The 15,643-nt window shown below is 57.3% G+C and overlaps 1 protein-coding gene across 1 annotated transcript in view; it reads left to right on the plus strand.

The window, feature by feature from the left end:
• Window positions 1–15,643, plus strand: part of INPP5A (inositol polyphosphate-5-phosphatase A) — a 193,414-nt gene that overhangs the window by 88,172 nt on the left and 89,599 nt on the right. Inside the window, exon 4 of the mRNA XM_053584591.1 lies at window positions 921–1,008. Within this exon, the coding sequence (XP_053440566.1) occupies window positions 921–1,008 (88 nt within the window). The remainder of the gene's footprint in view (window positions 1–920; window positions 1,009–15,643) is intronic.

Raw genomic sequence — 15,643 nt, forward strand, 5'->3', positions numbered from 1 at the left:
TCTCCACATGCCAGACGGTCTCTGGCGTGGCGTGGGTGTGCCATCACGCCATTTCCACTGGAGCCTCATCTCTTCTTGGAGCATCACAGTGGAGTATGTCGGGGCCTCTCCCCTTGCCTTGTCTTGCCTGGTCTCAGATCTGGAGCCCCCGTCCTGACAGATGGACTGACAGGTCACTACGTGCTGTGTCTTCTCTTCCCTCAGTCTCAGAGCACAACAAGGCTAGGGGTGGTCACTGTCGGGGCAGGTCTGGGTGGAGGGACTGGGCAGAGGCTGGGGGCAGCTAGGGGTGTGGCTGCTCCTTGTGCACCTACTCTGCAGAGGTGGATGGAGCGTCCTCCGAGGACATGACCAGAAATGGGAATGGTAAAGGGGAAACCCTCCGGTGATGCATCCAGGGGTCCTTCCCTTCCCAGGTGGTTGGTTCTGAGGCTTGGCACCTCACTCCCAGGCCTCACCTTCCCTTCCCTTCCCATGTGGTTCTGAGGCTTGGCACCTCACTCCCAGGCCTCACCTTACCCTCCATGAGTGCCCAGGAGCAGCAGGATGAGGTTGTGGGTGAAACCCCCCGACCTATGCGATGCTGTGGGGTCTGCTTCCGTTAGGTCCAAATGTGAGCAACAAGGGGAGGGCTCTAGGCTGTGGGGCGGCTCTCAGGCTTTCATTCCTCGGAGGCCTCCAAGTCCCGGCAGCAACAGGGTCCCTGGAGACCAGAGGGGCCCAGAGCCTCTGGAGAGTGCCGCGCTCTGTGCCCTGAACATGCAGCAGCCTGAGGTTTCTGCAGTGGCTGCTGCTGTCCCTCCATCCTTCACTCCGTGATGGGGGTGTTGTGTGGGTAACGTGACATGCCGTGTCCCGAGCACACCTGTGAAGTGCCAGCCATGTGGCTTTTGCTTAAGGAACTTGCTCTTTCCTTTCAGAGAACTCCTGTCCAGTGATGCAATGAAAGAGTACAACAGGGCCCGTGTGTACCTGGATGAGAACTACAGGTCCCAGGAGCACTTCACGGTGAGTCCCTCCCACCCGAGACCATCAGGCCCCTGACCAGGGTGGGCATGGGCTGCTGCCTTCTGTCAGACCAGGATTCAGACCAGACCAGGCGAATCCTTGCTGGCCTGGCGGGGCTGCATTCTCAGGCTAGCCCAGCGGCCACTGCGCCTCCTTCTTGGTGTGGATGGTGTGGGGGAGGCGTGAGGCAGGAGAGGGAGGGCCAGGGCTCCTGGCATGGAGGAAGACACACTTGACCTACCCAGGTCTGCTCTGAGAACCACCTGCTGCCACTGCTGTGTGGGGCCTGTCTTCGTGAGCCCTGCATGGGCTGGGCCGGGCCATTGCAGAGAAGGGCCACACTGGGGTGAGCCTAGTGAGTGGTGTGGACCCTCCACAGACCCGTCCCTCTCTCATAGGTCTTTGGTCTGATGGACATGAGAGGGTGGCCCCAGGGAGGTGACAGCCCCAGAGGCAGGAGATGCAGTTGCCTGGAAAGGGACCCAGAGGCTTGGAGAAAAAGTGGGACTGGTGGGGGTAGAGGGGAGCAGGGGCTCAGGAGGTTTGAATAACTAGTGTTGGTTCAGACACTCATGTCTTGAGACCTTGTCTGGACTGAAGCCCCTGGGTCCCCTGGCCTGGTCAGTGTCCCCATGTAGAGTGCAGCCCCTGGGTCCCCTGGCCTGGTCGGTGTCCCCGTGTGGAGTGCAGCGACTGGGTCCCCTGGCCTGGTCAGTGTCCCCGTGTGGAGTGCAGCCCCTGGGTCCCCTGGCCTGGTCAGTGTCCCCGTGTGGAGTGCAGCCCCTGGGTCCCCTGGCCTGGTCAGTGTCCCTGTGTGGAGTACAGCCCCTAGGTCCCTTGGCCTGATCAATGTCCCCATGTGGCGTGTAGCCCCTGGGTCCCCTGGCCTGGTCAGTGTCCCCATGTGGAGTGCAGCCCCTGGGTCCCCTGGCCTGGTCAGTGTCCCGGTGTGGAGTGCAGCCCCTGGATCCCCTGGCCTGGTCAGTGTCTCCGTGTGGAGTGCAGCCCCTAGGTCCCCTGGCCTGATCAGTGTTCTCGTGTGGAGTGCAGCCCCTGGGTCCCTTGGCCTGGTCAGTGTTCCCTTGTGTAGTACAGCTGTGTGGAGAGATGTGACCCCCAACTCCCTTGAGGGGTATGACCTTGAGGTGGTGATGGGGTGAGGGCCCCACCAGTCAGGTTTCTAGCCTTTGAACTGGGAGCTTCTAGTGTGCGTGAATGGCGCCCTCACCCTGGGACCAGGACGTGCACCCCTCTGTGTGGCCCCTCCATGCCTCTGGGCCTCCCCAAGGTGGCCTGGACTCTCTGTGGGGTGTACTGAGGGTCCATGCACACCTTTGGAAGGCCTCGTCCCTTGGGCAGACATGCCCCCTCAGCATCCCTTTTGCTGCTTCCGCCCTGTGCTGTGTCCTCCAGCTCCACCGTTTCTGGTCCCACATCATCCCTTGTCCTGCCGGGTCTTTCCTGGCTGTGGGTGGTTCACAGGTGACCTGCGTGAGACGCCCTAGAATCTGGGCTGTGACACAGACCTGAACATCTGTAAGAGATTAAAACCATACAAGATGTGTTTTCTCATGGAAAGGAATTAAATTAGAAGTAAATAAAAATGATACATGGAAAATTCTCAAAATTTGAAATTAAATCAACTTATAAATAACCCATTGAGTCAAGAAGTATGGACAAAGGAAATTAGAAAATACTTTATATTACATGAAAACAGATTAAAACCCTTAAAAATTTGGGAGATGCCAGGATAGGTTGCAGGCTGCAGGCAGGACGTCCAGTGATGTTGACAGTGGAAGCCACATGTCTCAGTTCACAGAGGCCCCACCTGCCCATCCATGGGAAGCTTGTGTGCACTCGTGCCTTAAAGCACTCAAGGATGATGCGGGTCCCTTTCAACACTCACGTCAGTCTTTGGGGCCTGTGAGACTGGGTGCGGGGCCCCGGGCAGCAGAACACCTGGCCCGGAGGCTACCATCCCAGGCTGAGACTGGGTGCAGGGCCCCGGGCAGCAGAACACCTGGCCCGGAGGCTACCATCCCAGGCCGAGACCAGCAGGACCTGGAGCTGCGCCTGACGCGGGGGCCTGCAGTTGGTATCATAGCTCTGCCAGTGGGGACTGGCCAGAGGAGCTGCCCGCGTCCAGGGCACTTTTTGGAGGATGGCAGGGGAGCCGGCCCAGGACAGTGGTGTGTCCCAGACCCTGCTCATATGGGAAGGCGGGGTGTGGTGAGAGCTCCTGCCTCTTCTGCAGCCATGGTCCCATGTGAGGTATTGGCCCTGGGGCAGGTGTGTGTGGCAGGTGGCAGTGGTCAGGGAGGCTCCAGACCACCTGGAGCTCATTCCAGAGCTGGTACAGAAAGTGCCCAGCAGCTGCCTGTCCCCTTCGTGCCACTGGCTGCTGCAGCATCAGGTCTTTTCTGGTTCCCGGGGTCCTGGGTAGCCGCTGCCCGCCAGGCAGTCACCTCCTGCCTCAGCCTGGTGCCCTCTGGCTGTCGGAAGGAGGGAAATGCAATTCCTGTAAGATTGATGGTGTTGGAGTGGTATTTTTAGCTGAGTCTGGTTCAAATAATAGGCCATTAATTGAAAAAGGAAATTGAAATGAATTTATCTTGTACATAAATGCTGTCATGGGTATTAATAGGGACCAGAAAATAGTGATCTGTTCCCAGAACGCAGGTGGACCTGGAGCTGCGCCTGACGCGAGGGCCTGCAGTGGGATCACAGCTCTGCCAGTGGGGACTGGCCAGAGGAGCTCCCACCACGTGCTACCAGGAGGTGGCGCCATTGCAGCGTTGCGCAGCCTAAGTGATCCCTGTGGGAGATGCTGGGGCAGCTTTTGTACTTGGTAGAGCAATGATGATGTCATTGTGGCTTGTGAGGCCCGCAGCAGCCCTGGCCAAGGGGAAGCCAGGAGCTCGTTTGGTGTGCATAGGCGAGAAGGCGAGCAGGTCTCCTGTCCAGCCACTCCCTGTTTGACATCTCCAGGCCTTAGGTCCAGGCTGGGCATTGCCTGACGCTGCGCTCTGTTGCAGTATGGGCCCCATGTGTGCAGGTGGTAGGGCTGGGGCCTGGGTCCCCACCCTGCCACAGAACTTGCTGAATTGTTGGTTACCAGGTGGACTGAGGGCCCCTGCAGGGCATGCACAGTCCAGTATGAGCTGGACAGGTGGTGGGAGCGAGCACACATTCCCCAGGTGATGCTTGTGACACCCTCAACGTTTGTTGTCCACACTGCCTCCCTCCCTCTACGGAGGCTGCAGCTGTGAGACCTGTGTGGGTCCTGTTCCTGGGCGCATGTTCCGCATGTCCTGGCTGCCCCGTGGCTGTCTGCAGGCCATAGAGGGGGTTGGGAGGAAGAGTAGCATTGGTGGTGGGAGCAACTTGGCGTGGCTTGTGGCTGGAATGTGGCCACCTGTAGCTCTCCTGGGCAGCAGGTAGGCCAGAGGACAGGCTGGGACATGGTGTAGGGGGTGTTGAGACTGGATTCCGTGGCACTGCCTGGTCTAGCTGCAAGGCCAAGTCTGGGGCCTGGCATTTAGGATGGAAAGACCCAGAAGGACCATCCAGGGCATAGGCAGGAGGCAGGAGGGAGTGCAGGGGGCAGTGGTGTGGGGGCATGTGGCAGTGAAGACCTGGGACCCCTGCCTGGGCTGACCTTCTATGGCCTTCTGCATCCCCCAGGGGTTTGGGGAAGAGCTGGGGGTGTGGGGCTGCACGGAGGAGGCACTCAGATCTGATCGTGCACAACACTGTTGTCAGCAGGCTACTTCCTCAGCAGGGACCCCGAGACACCCTTTTCCCAGAGGAGAGTGTCCTGCTGTCTGTGGCTGGCTTGCCGGGAAGGCAGGCTGCTGTGCTGCAACTCCCCAATCGCCTTTTTGCAGTAGTCCCAAAGGACCATCATGTTCCCATTTTTATCATTAGCAAGTTTTCAGAATAGTTCTGTTCCATCACACCGTAAGTTAAACTCGTAGCAGATTCCTTTGGAGAGGAGGTAAGCCTGAGTGGTGCTGTGTCCATGCTGGTGAGAAGCATTGGAAAGAAGAGATCCTCGGGGCAGGGTGAGTGCTCCTGGGCCCCAAACGGCCTCTGGCGCACCATCTTCCCTGCCCCGGCACCTGGGAGGTCCCCCTGGGCCTGCTGTCTGCTTTACTCCCAGCGTCCCTTCCGGTATCACATGCTGGGGGCATCAGGTGACGATCTCAGGGACTAGATGGATGGTGCTGGAGGGCCACAGAACGTGCAGGTGATGAAACTAGCAGGGACCACTCTGTGCCCTGGCTGACTGCTCAGCACTGTGGGTTCTTACCCTGGGAGGACAGCTGGAGCACAGAGGGCGACTCAGGCAGCATCGCCTGCCCTCAGTGGTCCTTCCTGTGGGCAGGGTCGTGGCAGGCCACCCAGCCTGTCCTGCACCCTTCCCACACTTGTGCTTCCTCCTGCTCCAGGGCCTTTGCACGACCCCTTGCTGCCTGGGTGCTCCTCCTTCCCCTCCTGGGAGAGCCTGCCAGCTGCCCTCACCTTCCCTGGAGCTCCCCAGTGTGTGTCCTCCATGGACGTGGGCACCACGGCACTCCATACCCAGTGATTCCGAGGGCAGAAGTCTCCTGTAGTGGCCTCTGGAACAGTATCAGATGGGGACAGCCGTCTAGTCTGTACGTCATTCCAGTTAGTGACTGATTCCACACACATCATCCATATGTGTTACAGGCTTGTGACTCAAAGCTGTGCCTTTGTCAGAAAAGCCATTTCTGGGGAAGCAGTTAAGAGAATCCCTCAGTTACAAGGATGTGGTAGGGGGCGAATCTCCCCCGACAGTGCCAGGTCCGTGGCACGGGGGTGGAGTGGCCTCCCAGCCGGCAGCTCTGGGATCATGTGCAGGCTCAGGGAAGGGGGGTCCCTGGGCAGCCCTCCTGGGACCTGAGCTCTGCATCTGCCTAGAAGATAAAGAGTGACAGTTCCATCTTCATGGCACCCAAGCTTCAGGGGGCAGAGGCAGGCCAGACGTCCTCCTCCTGAAGTTCCTTCATCAGAGGCCATGTCCCACTGCAGCCTTGGTGAGGGAGTGTTCTGCAGCAACCTGGTGCCCCACTCACACAGTCCGCAGCACTGAGGAAGCACGTGGTAACGTTTTCCAAGGCTGCCGAGTGTCAACCAGGAGCTCCAGCTGAACAGAAACTGGGTGTCTGATTTAACATGTCGCTTCCTGCCTGGAAAGCCTGAATGTCAGAGGATGTAAAGGTCACAGCTTCCAAAATGGCTAAATGAGGAAGGAATTGCAAATTAATTTTTGTGCAGTTTCGCCCTGGTCTGTTTCATGGCAGAAGGGAAGCATGTTGTGAGGTGCCTGTCACTGCCCTTTTCTGGTCACTTGTCCAACCAGGACAGCCCCAAGGAAGCAGGGAGGGACTGTTTGTTGTGGTGAACTTCGGGTGCCAGGTGGGCTGGAGAAGGCTGGGCCGCCTGTTGTAGCCTGAAAAATTGATATTTGAGGTGCTAGAGGGGCCATGTGAGGTCTAAAGCCCAAGTCCAGAGCTCTGGTTCCTGCCAGGGAAGCATGGCTGGCTCTGAGCTGACCCCCATAAGCTGGTGGGGCCCAGGCAGGGCCTGAGTGGTGGCCCACAGGTGGCCTTGGAATCTTAAGCTGGTTCTGTGGCACCCTGCTGGGACTGTGGTGCTGGCCAGGACTTCTTTCCAGGACTGTCCTGAGCTGACCAAAAGCCTTGATTTCTGGAGGAAAGGTACCCAGCAAGGGCAGGGTATGAGAGGAAAGCCCCTCATCCTAGAGGAATTTTGGAGAGCTACACCTGATGGAACCAGGGCTTGCCTGCCGACACAGTTGAGAGAGGACTGAGAAGATGTGGCCTGGTGGGCCAGGCTCTACGTGCCCCTTTCCTGCCAGCCACATGCTTGCCGATCAGGGAGGTGGCCCACTGCTTGGTGCCTAGTACGATGTGGCAGAAGAGGAGGGCCTGGAGTTGGTGCTGGGGACAGGCTGCCCAGCTCTCACCTGAGCCCTCCATCCAGGTTGGCAGACAAGAGGGGCCAGTGGGCAGCCACCAGTGGGCCCTGGAGTGTGCAGTGCCAGCCACCATGTATGCCTGTGGTGCTTCTCAGCACATGGGCACAGGGAGACGGTTGGATGTGTGGGCAGAATCAGAACAAGGAAGCTGATGTGGAGCTGGCTTTATTGGGGTGAGCAGCAGAAGCTAATGTGGTGGCTGCCTCCTTGACCATGGCCCAAGGCCCTTGGGTGGGCCCAAGGTGGACAGCTTCCTCGCAGAGCCCCATGCAGCACAGATCCCTGCTCACCTTGGCCTTCTGGGAATCTGGATTGAGGAGCAGCAGGGACAGGGTCACACCTGGGACACGTGGCTGGGCCAGATGGTTTCTGACCTGGTGGCAAGGTGGCAAGTCCACTCTCGGGGCAGCGGGCAGAGAGCGACAGAGCCCATGGTGTGAAACAGCTCCAGTGGGCAGAGCCATCCTCTTGGGCCCAGTGACAGCCACGGTTGCGTCTGTTCATGAGAGGCTCTTAGGCCTGGAGCAGACTGGGGACTGCAGGGCCTGCGGGGCGGGGCGTGTGCAGCTTCACCGCAGCAGGTGCTCTTGGTACTGCTGAGGGCAGACCCTCTGGCCTGGGGCCCTCCTGGTTTTCTCAGCAGTGTCTGCTGTAGGTGTAATGGGTGTGCTAGGGGCTCCTTTTCTTGTCGCCATATCCCTCTTTGGATGCTGGACATCCCCATAGCTACTCAGTGGCCACCCCTCTCACCCCCTGAAGTAGCCCTGGGGTTCGGGAGTGGACTCCAGCCCCCTGCAGTGATTGGGGAGTGGGAGACCCCTCCTATTTCTCTCACCTCCCTCTCCCTCTTCTCTTAGATAAGATTTTAGGGGAAATTTATGGAAAATGAATGGAGTCTGTTGATGTTCTTTGATCCAAGGAGGGAGGAAAAGGCTAGCACAAGGCTAGCACGAGATGTAGGCTCCTCAGCCCCAGGCAGCGGCTCCTCCTGCCCTGGCCCTGGCCCTCCTCACCTGCCTCCACAGCCTGATGAAGTGAGAGGGGCTGAGATTGGTTTTCTGAGGGCGCCAGGCCCTTCGTGCCCCGGTAAATCATGGCTGTCTGCCTGGCTGGCAGGTAATGACCTGCTCCCTGCAGCAGCGCCGTGGCCCCGCGGGACCCAGTGATGTGCAGCCGGACGGCGGCTGGGGCTGCAGTGAAGGTGAAACTGTCGTATCGATCTTTTTAGCACTAAAATATGAGCCACTTTACTCTGCTCCCCACTGCTGTGATGTGAAAAATAATAACTCGGATCCAAATTAAAAATATTGATCTTGGGAAGGTGTTGAAAGTAAATAAACACCTTCGAAGTTTTCGGGTCAGCCGAGAAATGGTATTCAGCAATAAATGTGTCGGCATGTCAGAGTCCAGGGTTCTTGATCTGTTTTTTCTTTGAATTGATTTTTCATTATTTACTTCCTAAAAGTGTTAGAATTTGGTCCTCTACTGTTAAATCCCAGTGTTTGGGCAAATTATTTCTTTGGGGCTTATGAGGTACTCCTAATCCACTCCCTCATTGATTGATTGATTTTTGACTCAATAAGCTTGCAGTCCCTGCTTTATTTAGGACTTCCATCATAATTTTTTGTACATTTAGGCTTGACTTTTTTATTTCCTTGTAACAGATGAGCTGACATTGGGCCGTCAAACAACAGGGAACAATTGGCGTAAGGCTGGTCTCCTTGTGGGCTCCATGCCTTCTAAGGAGGTGTGGGTGTGTCCTGGCTGTGGGCTGGGCCTGGTGCAGCCTTCCCGGCCCCTGTGATCTATTTATGTGCAGGGCTGAGTCAGGTGGGTCAGTGCCCGCAGTGCCCCCAGGGCTCAGGTGCCTGCAGGCAGCTGGGCGGCTCTAGGTCAGGGATGCCCTGGTTCTCCCCAGGCAGCAGAGAGGCTGAAGTGTCCCTTTTAGGAGGCAGCTGAGACCCACATGGTCTGGCAGGAAAGGGGAAGGTGCAGACCAGTATGGGGCAGCTTCCGTGTGGCTTCTTGTGGTGGCTGAGAAGTCGCCTAGGAGGACTGAAGAAGACGTTTGTCTTGCTGCTCCCAGGAGTCTGGGTCCTGCTCACGGGTGTCCCTGTGTGAAGCTGCAGTGTGAAGGCCCCTGCACTGGGCCTGGCCTGGAGACTCCAAGGGCAGCTCTGTGCGTGCCCGCCTCCACCACCCCAGCCTGTGTGCTGCATGCAGGGTGGGCCCACTGCTGCTGTCAGTAGCTGTGAGACGCAGCACTCTTGATATCAGCATCACGGGGACAGTGGCGGACATGCACACAGCGCTCTGGGCCCCGCACAGAGTCCTCATGCGTGTGGGACCCCATTGGAGCAGGAGGGAGCAAGCAGGTCATACCACATACGGAGGCTACTCTCGCATCTCACAGGAAGGTGGGGAGGGAGGCAGCTGTCTGTATATGTCCAGGGTGGGTTGTCAGAACACGCTGTGCCCTGAACTGGGCCGTGTTACCCGTCCCTGCAGCTGGTGCCCTTCCCACCTCCAGCAGCCATGGTGCAGACGGGCTGTGTGTCGGGAAGTCACCCTTCTGTTGCAGGAGGGCCAGGGCGCTGCCACTGTGGTTCCTCCCGGTGTCTGTAGCACAGGGCACCGTAGCCTGTCTGGAGGGCTCCCCCTGTGTGCCGGGTGTGAGGCAGGTGGCTAGCATGGACACTGCACCGGGACAGGGCTAGGCAGAGGCCTTGTTTGGCTTGCTGGATGTGAAGGCAAGATGAAGCTTTTCCTTGGCTCTGGAGGTGCTGGGCTCCTGCCAGGTACAGGAGGCACACACCTGACCTCTGCCTTAAAGGCCAGGGGACCCGAGGGCTGTGGATTGAGGCCTGGGGCAGAGAATGCAGGAATTCCTATCAGCACAAGGTGACCCTAAAATGGTGGGTTACGGAGGCTGCCCTGGTGGAATCTAGAGCTGGAAAGCAGGAGGCTGTTGGAATGGACAGATCACAGATACCGTGGGGTTCCAGGAACAGGACCAGATCACAGGGTACCGGAGGGCTCTAGGAATGGGACCAGATCACAGGGCACTGCGGGACTCTAGGAACGGAACTGGATCACAGACACTGCAGGACTCTAGGAACAGGACTGGATCATAGACACTGCAAAGCTCTAGGAATGGGACCGGATCACAGACACTGCAGGGCTCTAGGAACAGGACCGGATCACAGACGCTGTGGTGCTCTAAGAACAGGACTGGATCACAGACACCGTGGGGCTCTAGGAACAGGACTGGATCACAGACACCGTGGGGCTCTAGGAACAGGACTGGATCACAGACACCGCGGGGCTCTAGGAACAGGACTGAATCACAGACACCGCGGGGCTCTAGGAACAGGACTGGATCACAGACACCGCGGGGCTCTAGGAACAGGACTGGATCACAGACACCGTGGGGCTCTAGGAACAGGACTGGATCACAGACACCGTGGGGCTCTAGGAACAGGACTGGATCACAGACACCATGGGGCTCTAGGAACAGGACCGGATCACAGACACTGCGGGGCTCTAGGAACAGGACTGGATCACAGACACCGTGGGGCTCTAGGAACAGGACTGGATCATAGACACTGTGGGGCTCTAGGAACAGGACTGGATCACAGACACCGTGGGGCTCTAAGAACAGGACTGGATCACAGACACCGTGGGGGTCTAAGAACAGGACTGGATCACAGACACCGTGGGGCTCTAGGAACAGGACTGGATCACAGACACTGCAGGGCTCTAGGAATAGGACTGGATCACAGGGCATGCCAGGCCTCTAGGAACCAGGAGAAAAAAGCTTGTAAAATACGTCTAACAAAGAACTTTTATTTGGAGTACTGTGTGTAAGGAACTCTTATGACTCATAATATTAATAATAGGATAAACAACCCAATTTTAAAAATGGGGAGAAGCTCTGCCCAGACATTCCCCTAAGGGAGATACAGGGTGGTTGAGCTGTGGGGAGACTCTAGACTTCTATTGTTAGAGCAGCGCAGAGTAAGAGCACAGTTCCTCAGTGGAGGTCACTAAATTCCCACTAGTGGCTAAGTTCAGACCGTGTCGCGTGTTGGGAGGGTGGGGGGCTGTGGCTTCCTGGGGAGATACAGAGCTCACAGCCACTTGGGGGACACCTCAGTTCTCCAAAAACCCCCCAAACTTAAGAATATACCTGCCACCTGACTCAGCCGTTCTGTCCTAGGTGTTCTCCTAGGACGCCTTTCACACACGGGTGAGGGCAGAGTATTCATGACAGCAGGTGGCCAGGTGACAGGCTGCAGCTCACCCAGCGGGACAGAGGACGATGCCATGGCTCAGCCACACTCATGGCCGTCACAATGATGATGCTGACGGGGGGACCAGCGACTGCACTCTGTGACGTCATTTATATGATTTTCTTAAAAATGCAAACTGGTCTGTAACAACAGAAACCAGATGGTGGGGAGTGGGGGTGGGCGGGGGCTGGAGGGATCAGACAGGGATGGTGGTCTGTGGTTGCAGACACATCAGAACTCCTGATTTACACTGAAATCTGTGTGGCTTTGTTAGTGTCACACATCCCAGTGCTGTGAAAACCTGTTCTTGTGGTTTATGGCTTACGAGGGGTCAAAGTTCAAGTGATTTAATGGGAAAGGGAAATATTTCTCTTACAAGCTGACTGTAAGTACAAAGTCTATGAATTGCTCTGTGTTATCTTATGACTAAGGACACTCAACAATCCACAAGAAATAACACTGGAGTGAATAATTTTCAACTTCGTGTGTGCACGCGCAGATGCTGTCAGTGTAACATTGAGGAGACGTGCTGAAGCGTAGGCTTCATGGACGTTGGAGCAGCATCTCTCCACCAGACACGAGGAGCTCTAGACGGCACCTCCCCCCTCCCTGCACGGGGCTGGCAGGTGCTGCCCCGCGGTCCCGAGTCCCTGCCTTCGAATGGGTTGGCACTCATATTGCTGCCACTCTCTAGACCTCCTCCTCTGTCCCAACCACACACCTGAGGTCTGATGACCGACCCTCTGTGTCTTCCCTCCAGCCGTGAGCTCTGAGCTTGGAGGCCGGCATCTGTCCTGCAGATGTCCCTCTGGTGCTGGCTAGGCATGCGTCCAAGCCTGCTTTCTGGGAGGCAGCCTTCCTGGGGCCGAGAGCCATCCCACTGTGTGTCCGCCAGTACCTGGCACTGCTGGAATGACCTCAGCCTGCGTGAGCTGGTCTCTGTCAGGGAGCCTGAGCTTGGATGGCCTGACGAGGGCCTGGCAGCTGCAAAGACACCACACTTGGAGTTAGGGCTTGAAGATGGGGGAGGACCTTCTCTGTTGTAAGCTGAGTTCCACGTCACTGCACCAGGGTTGTGTGCCGGAGGGTCTGCCTGTGGGGAGGAGTGTGTGGAAGGGCAGGAGCCCGTCTTTGGGCAGTGAGGATGCGAGGTGGCTCTGTCCACCCACTGTTGCTCACCATCATGCCTGTCCCCATCTGTGCCCACTCAGGGCCCTCACTCTGTCCACATGTGACCCTGGGAAGGGAGGACAGAGTGCTGTTTGCTCTACCAGCACCTTGGCAGGGGAGGATTTGCCCCAGCCCTCTGTCTGCCCCCACAGGCCTGCAGTGGTGGTCAGCTCTAAGATCAAGACCCACTGCCTGGCCAGGCCAGCTGGGGACTCCTAGCTGCACCCCCAAGGCCCATTCTTGCACCACTCAGCTCCTGCCTTCCCGGATGGGAAATCCGTAACGGGCTCCTGGCAGTGGCTGTGTCCAGGCGCCACGTGCCGGCTGATCCATCAGGAGGCTGACAGGGGTGATTGAGTGCTGCGTCACACGCAGCCCGGGAAACAAATATGCTGCACGAAATGTATTGGTGAGCAAACTGAAAAATTGTAAAGCTCTTAAGGACTTTGGTGCTTGTTAGCATTTTTTGACAGAAAATCACTGAAGCAGTGAACACAAACAGTCTCAGCCGTGTCGCGCTCTGCTCCTCTGGCCTCAAGCAGCGACCGTCCTCCCGGAACCCCACGCTGCTCCTCTGAGGGCTCTCTCCGTGACCCTGCGTCCTGCTGGGATTCTTGGATCCTCCACATTGCTGACACCTGTGTCCTTAGAGCTGGGTGTCTGCCTCTGGAGGGGACAGGGGGAAGCTTTGGGCAGGTGTCCTCTCAGAGCCCACCAGGCGTGTTGCATCCAGCCAGTAGTGGGGCCTGGCTTATCACTTTCTAGGCTTAATTCACAGAAGGACCCACACCTGTCAGAAGTGAGTCACAAGGACACTGGAAGGGGCCTGCTGAGGAGGGTGCACTTGGCCGACCTGCAGGACCAGCCTTGAGCCGGGGGCTCCCTGCGCTGCTTGGGGCTTCTCTGTGAGGCTTGCGTGTGTCCCCATCACTGTGCCTGCTGAGCGGCGCAGAACAGAATAAAACCAGACTGTTTCGGGGTGGCTAGGCTGCTGGGGCGGCCCCTGCAACATCCCTGCCCACCCAGCCCTCCCCAGCTGAGGTGGCAAAGTTTGGGTGATTTGCATGAAAGACCCTGGAAATCTTCTCCCAGGGGCATGAGCTGCAGGGGTGCGCCTTGAGAGCCACCTGTCACCACCTGTGTGAAGGGGCCTGTCAGGTGTCGTCTGATGTGCCTGGCTTTGCATCATTAACACTGGCACCCTTGAGGTGGTGACTGGTGGTCGGCTGTGCTGACTGGAGTCTGCTGGACCTTGCGGTTACTCTCCAGTGCCCACATGCACAGCGAGGTGTCCTCTGTTGTGACTGGCTCCAGGCTGGCTTCCTGGGGACACTGGGTTTCCACTAAGCGATTCATGCATCATCCCACCTGGTTCTCAGTGGCCTTCATGTGTGGTCAGCTCCTAGGTGTCTGTCCACTAGCCTCGTCCTGCTTCAGATCATGCTCTGACCTGTTTGGACACTTTGAACAGGGCCACGTTTGCCTGTGTTGGAGGGAGACTCCAAGTTAGAAGGCACGGCATGGCGGGGCCCCTGGTGGCTGCGGCTGGTTCTCTGGCCATTGATGGCTGAGGGTTTCCCCCCATCAGCCCGAGGTTGTGAGCCAAGTCTCCGAGTTTCCCTTTAAAGCTGAGGAGCTGGGTGGGCAGAGGCCTCTGCTCCCCACACAGAGCTTCCCAAGGTCCTGGCCGGCGGCACCCCATGCACAAGGCTCACTTGCTCCAGAGGACACGTGTGTACCTGAGGCCATGCCTGCTCATGGCAGCCCCATGCTGGCAATGGGCACACTTCACTTTCATCCAGAGAGCATCTCCCAGGTTCTCACATGTTGAGGCCACCACCACTAACCCTGGCCTTCAGAATAGGAGAACTACCTCTTAGATTCACAAAAACACCCTTCCTAGAAGTAAACTAACTCCGTTTTTCCCCTTCATTTTGTATCTGTTGCCTTTTGAGCAAAGACCTGTTTGTTAATTATTATAAGGAAAAGGGGTATTGAGTTTTGGGAGATTCTGTTGCTATGTAGATTTCCCTGTTTGAGAGGGACAGGACACCTGCCATCCCTGCCATGGTGGACCACAGTTGAGAGGGATAGGACACCTGCCGTCCCTGCCGTGGTGGACCACAGTTGAGAGGGACAGGACACCTGCCATCCCTGCCATGGTGGACCACAGTCGAGAGGGACAGGACACCCGCCGTCCCTGCCATGGTCGACCACGGTTGTGTCCCGGGTGCTGGCCTCTCTCCTGTTTTCACGTGTCTTTCTACAGCTGTGCCCTGGGTGCTGGCCTCACTCCTGCCTTCCTTCCTCACTGTTTTCCATCTGTGAGCTGGGAAGATGCTTTATGCTCATGGACGTTTATGTTTAGACCATCAGGAAGGGAGGCCCTTTGAACATACCATTCCACGTTTTTGCTGGTTTGAAGTCCGATTCTGCTGGAGGGAGGGAGACATGAGGAACTATGAGGTTGTCACCTGAGATAAAGGGGAGGTGAGGTCCTGGCCTGGTCGCGGCGAAGAGGTGCTGGTGCAGCCCTGCCTCCTCCAGGGAGCGTCGGGAGAGACAAGGGGCATGTGCAGTGGGTTTGAGGACAGCTGGGAGACGGTCAGCTCATTAGAAACACGTTGGTCAGCGGAGCACAACCCAGAGACCACTGCCTTGCTGTCAGGGCTCCTCTTGCTCTGGGCACCCTCCAGAGTAGAGCAACGTCCACAATTGTCTGAGGGAACCCTGAAGGACTGGCCACACTGTGCTCTAACATCTTTCAAACAGAAACTGTTACACTCTGCTCTTCATCTTGAAATTAATGTGTGGCTGTCAATTTTTATTGCCAATGTAGCGGATAACATCCAGCGATTACAGCGGTCCCTTCCCGCTGGGCCCTTCCTCACCCCTGCCAGCCCCCCTGGAGTGACTCGGGTGGAGGTGTCTGTGCAGCTCTCAGGAGGCGACTTGACTCTGTGCACATGCAGTGCTCAGGAGTCACATCAGGCTGAAGGTGGATTTCCCTTTAATTTTATTTTTAATTCCCTCTCCCCCTCTGGCTGGGTGCTGCTTAGGAGCAGAGCAGAACAAGACCAGGGCCTAGCTGAGGCCGGCGAGGTTGCCGTATCTGCTGGCTCCCACGTGTGATGCAGTGCTGGTGCGT

The sequence above is a fragment of the Nycticebus coucang genome, chromosome 3 (genome assembly GCF_027406575.1).
Source record: "Nycticebus coucang isolate mNycCou1 chromosome 3, mNycCou1.pri, whole genome shotgun sequence".
NCBI lineage: Eukaryota > Metazoa > Chordata > Mammalia > Primates > Lorisidae > Nycticebus > Nycticebus coucang.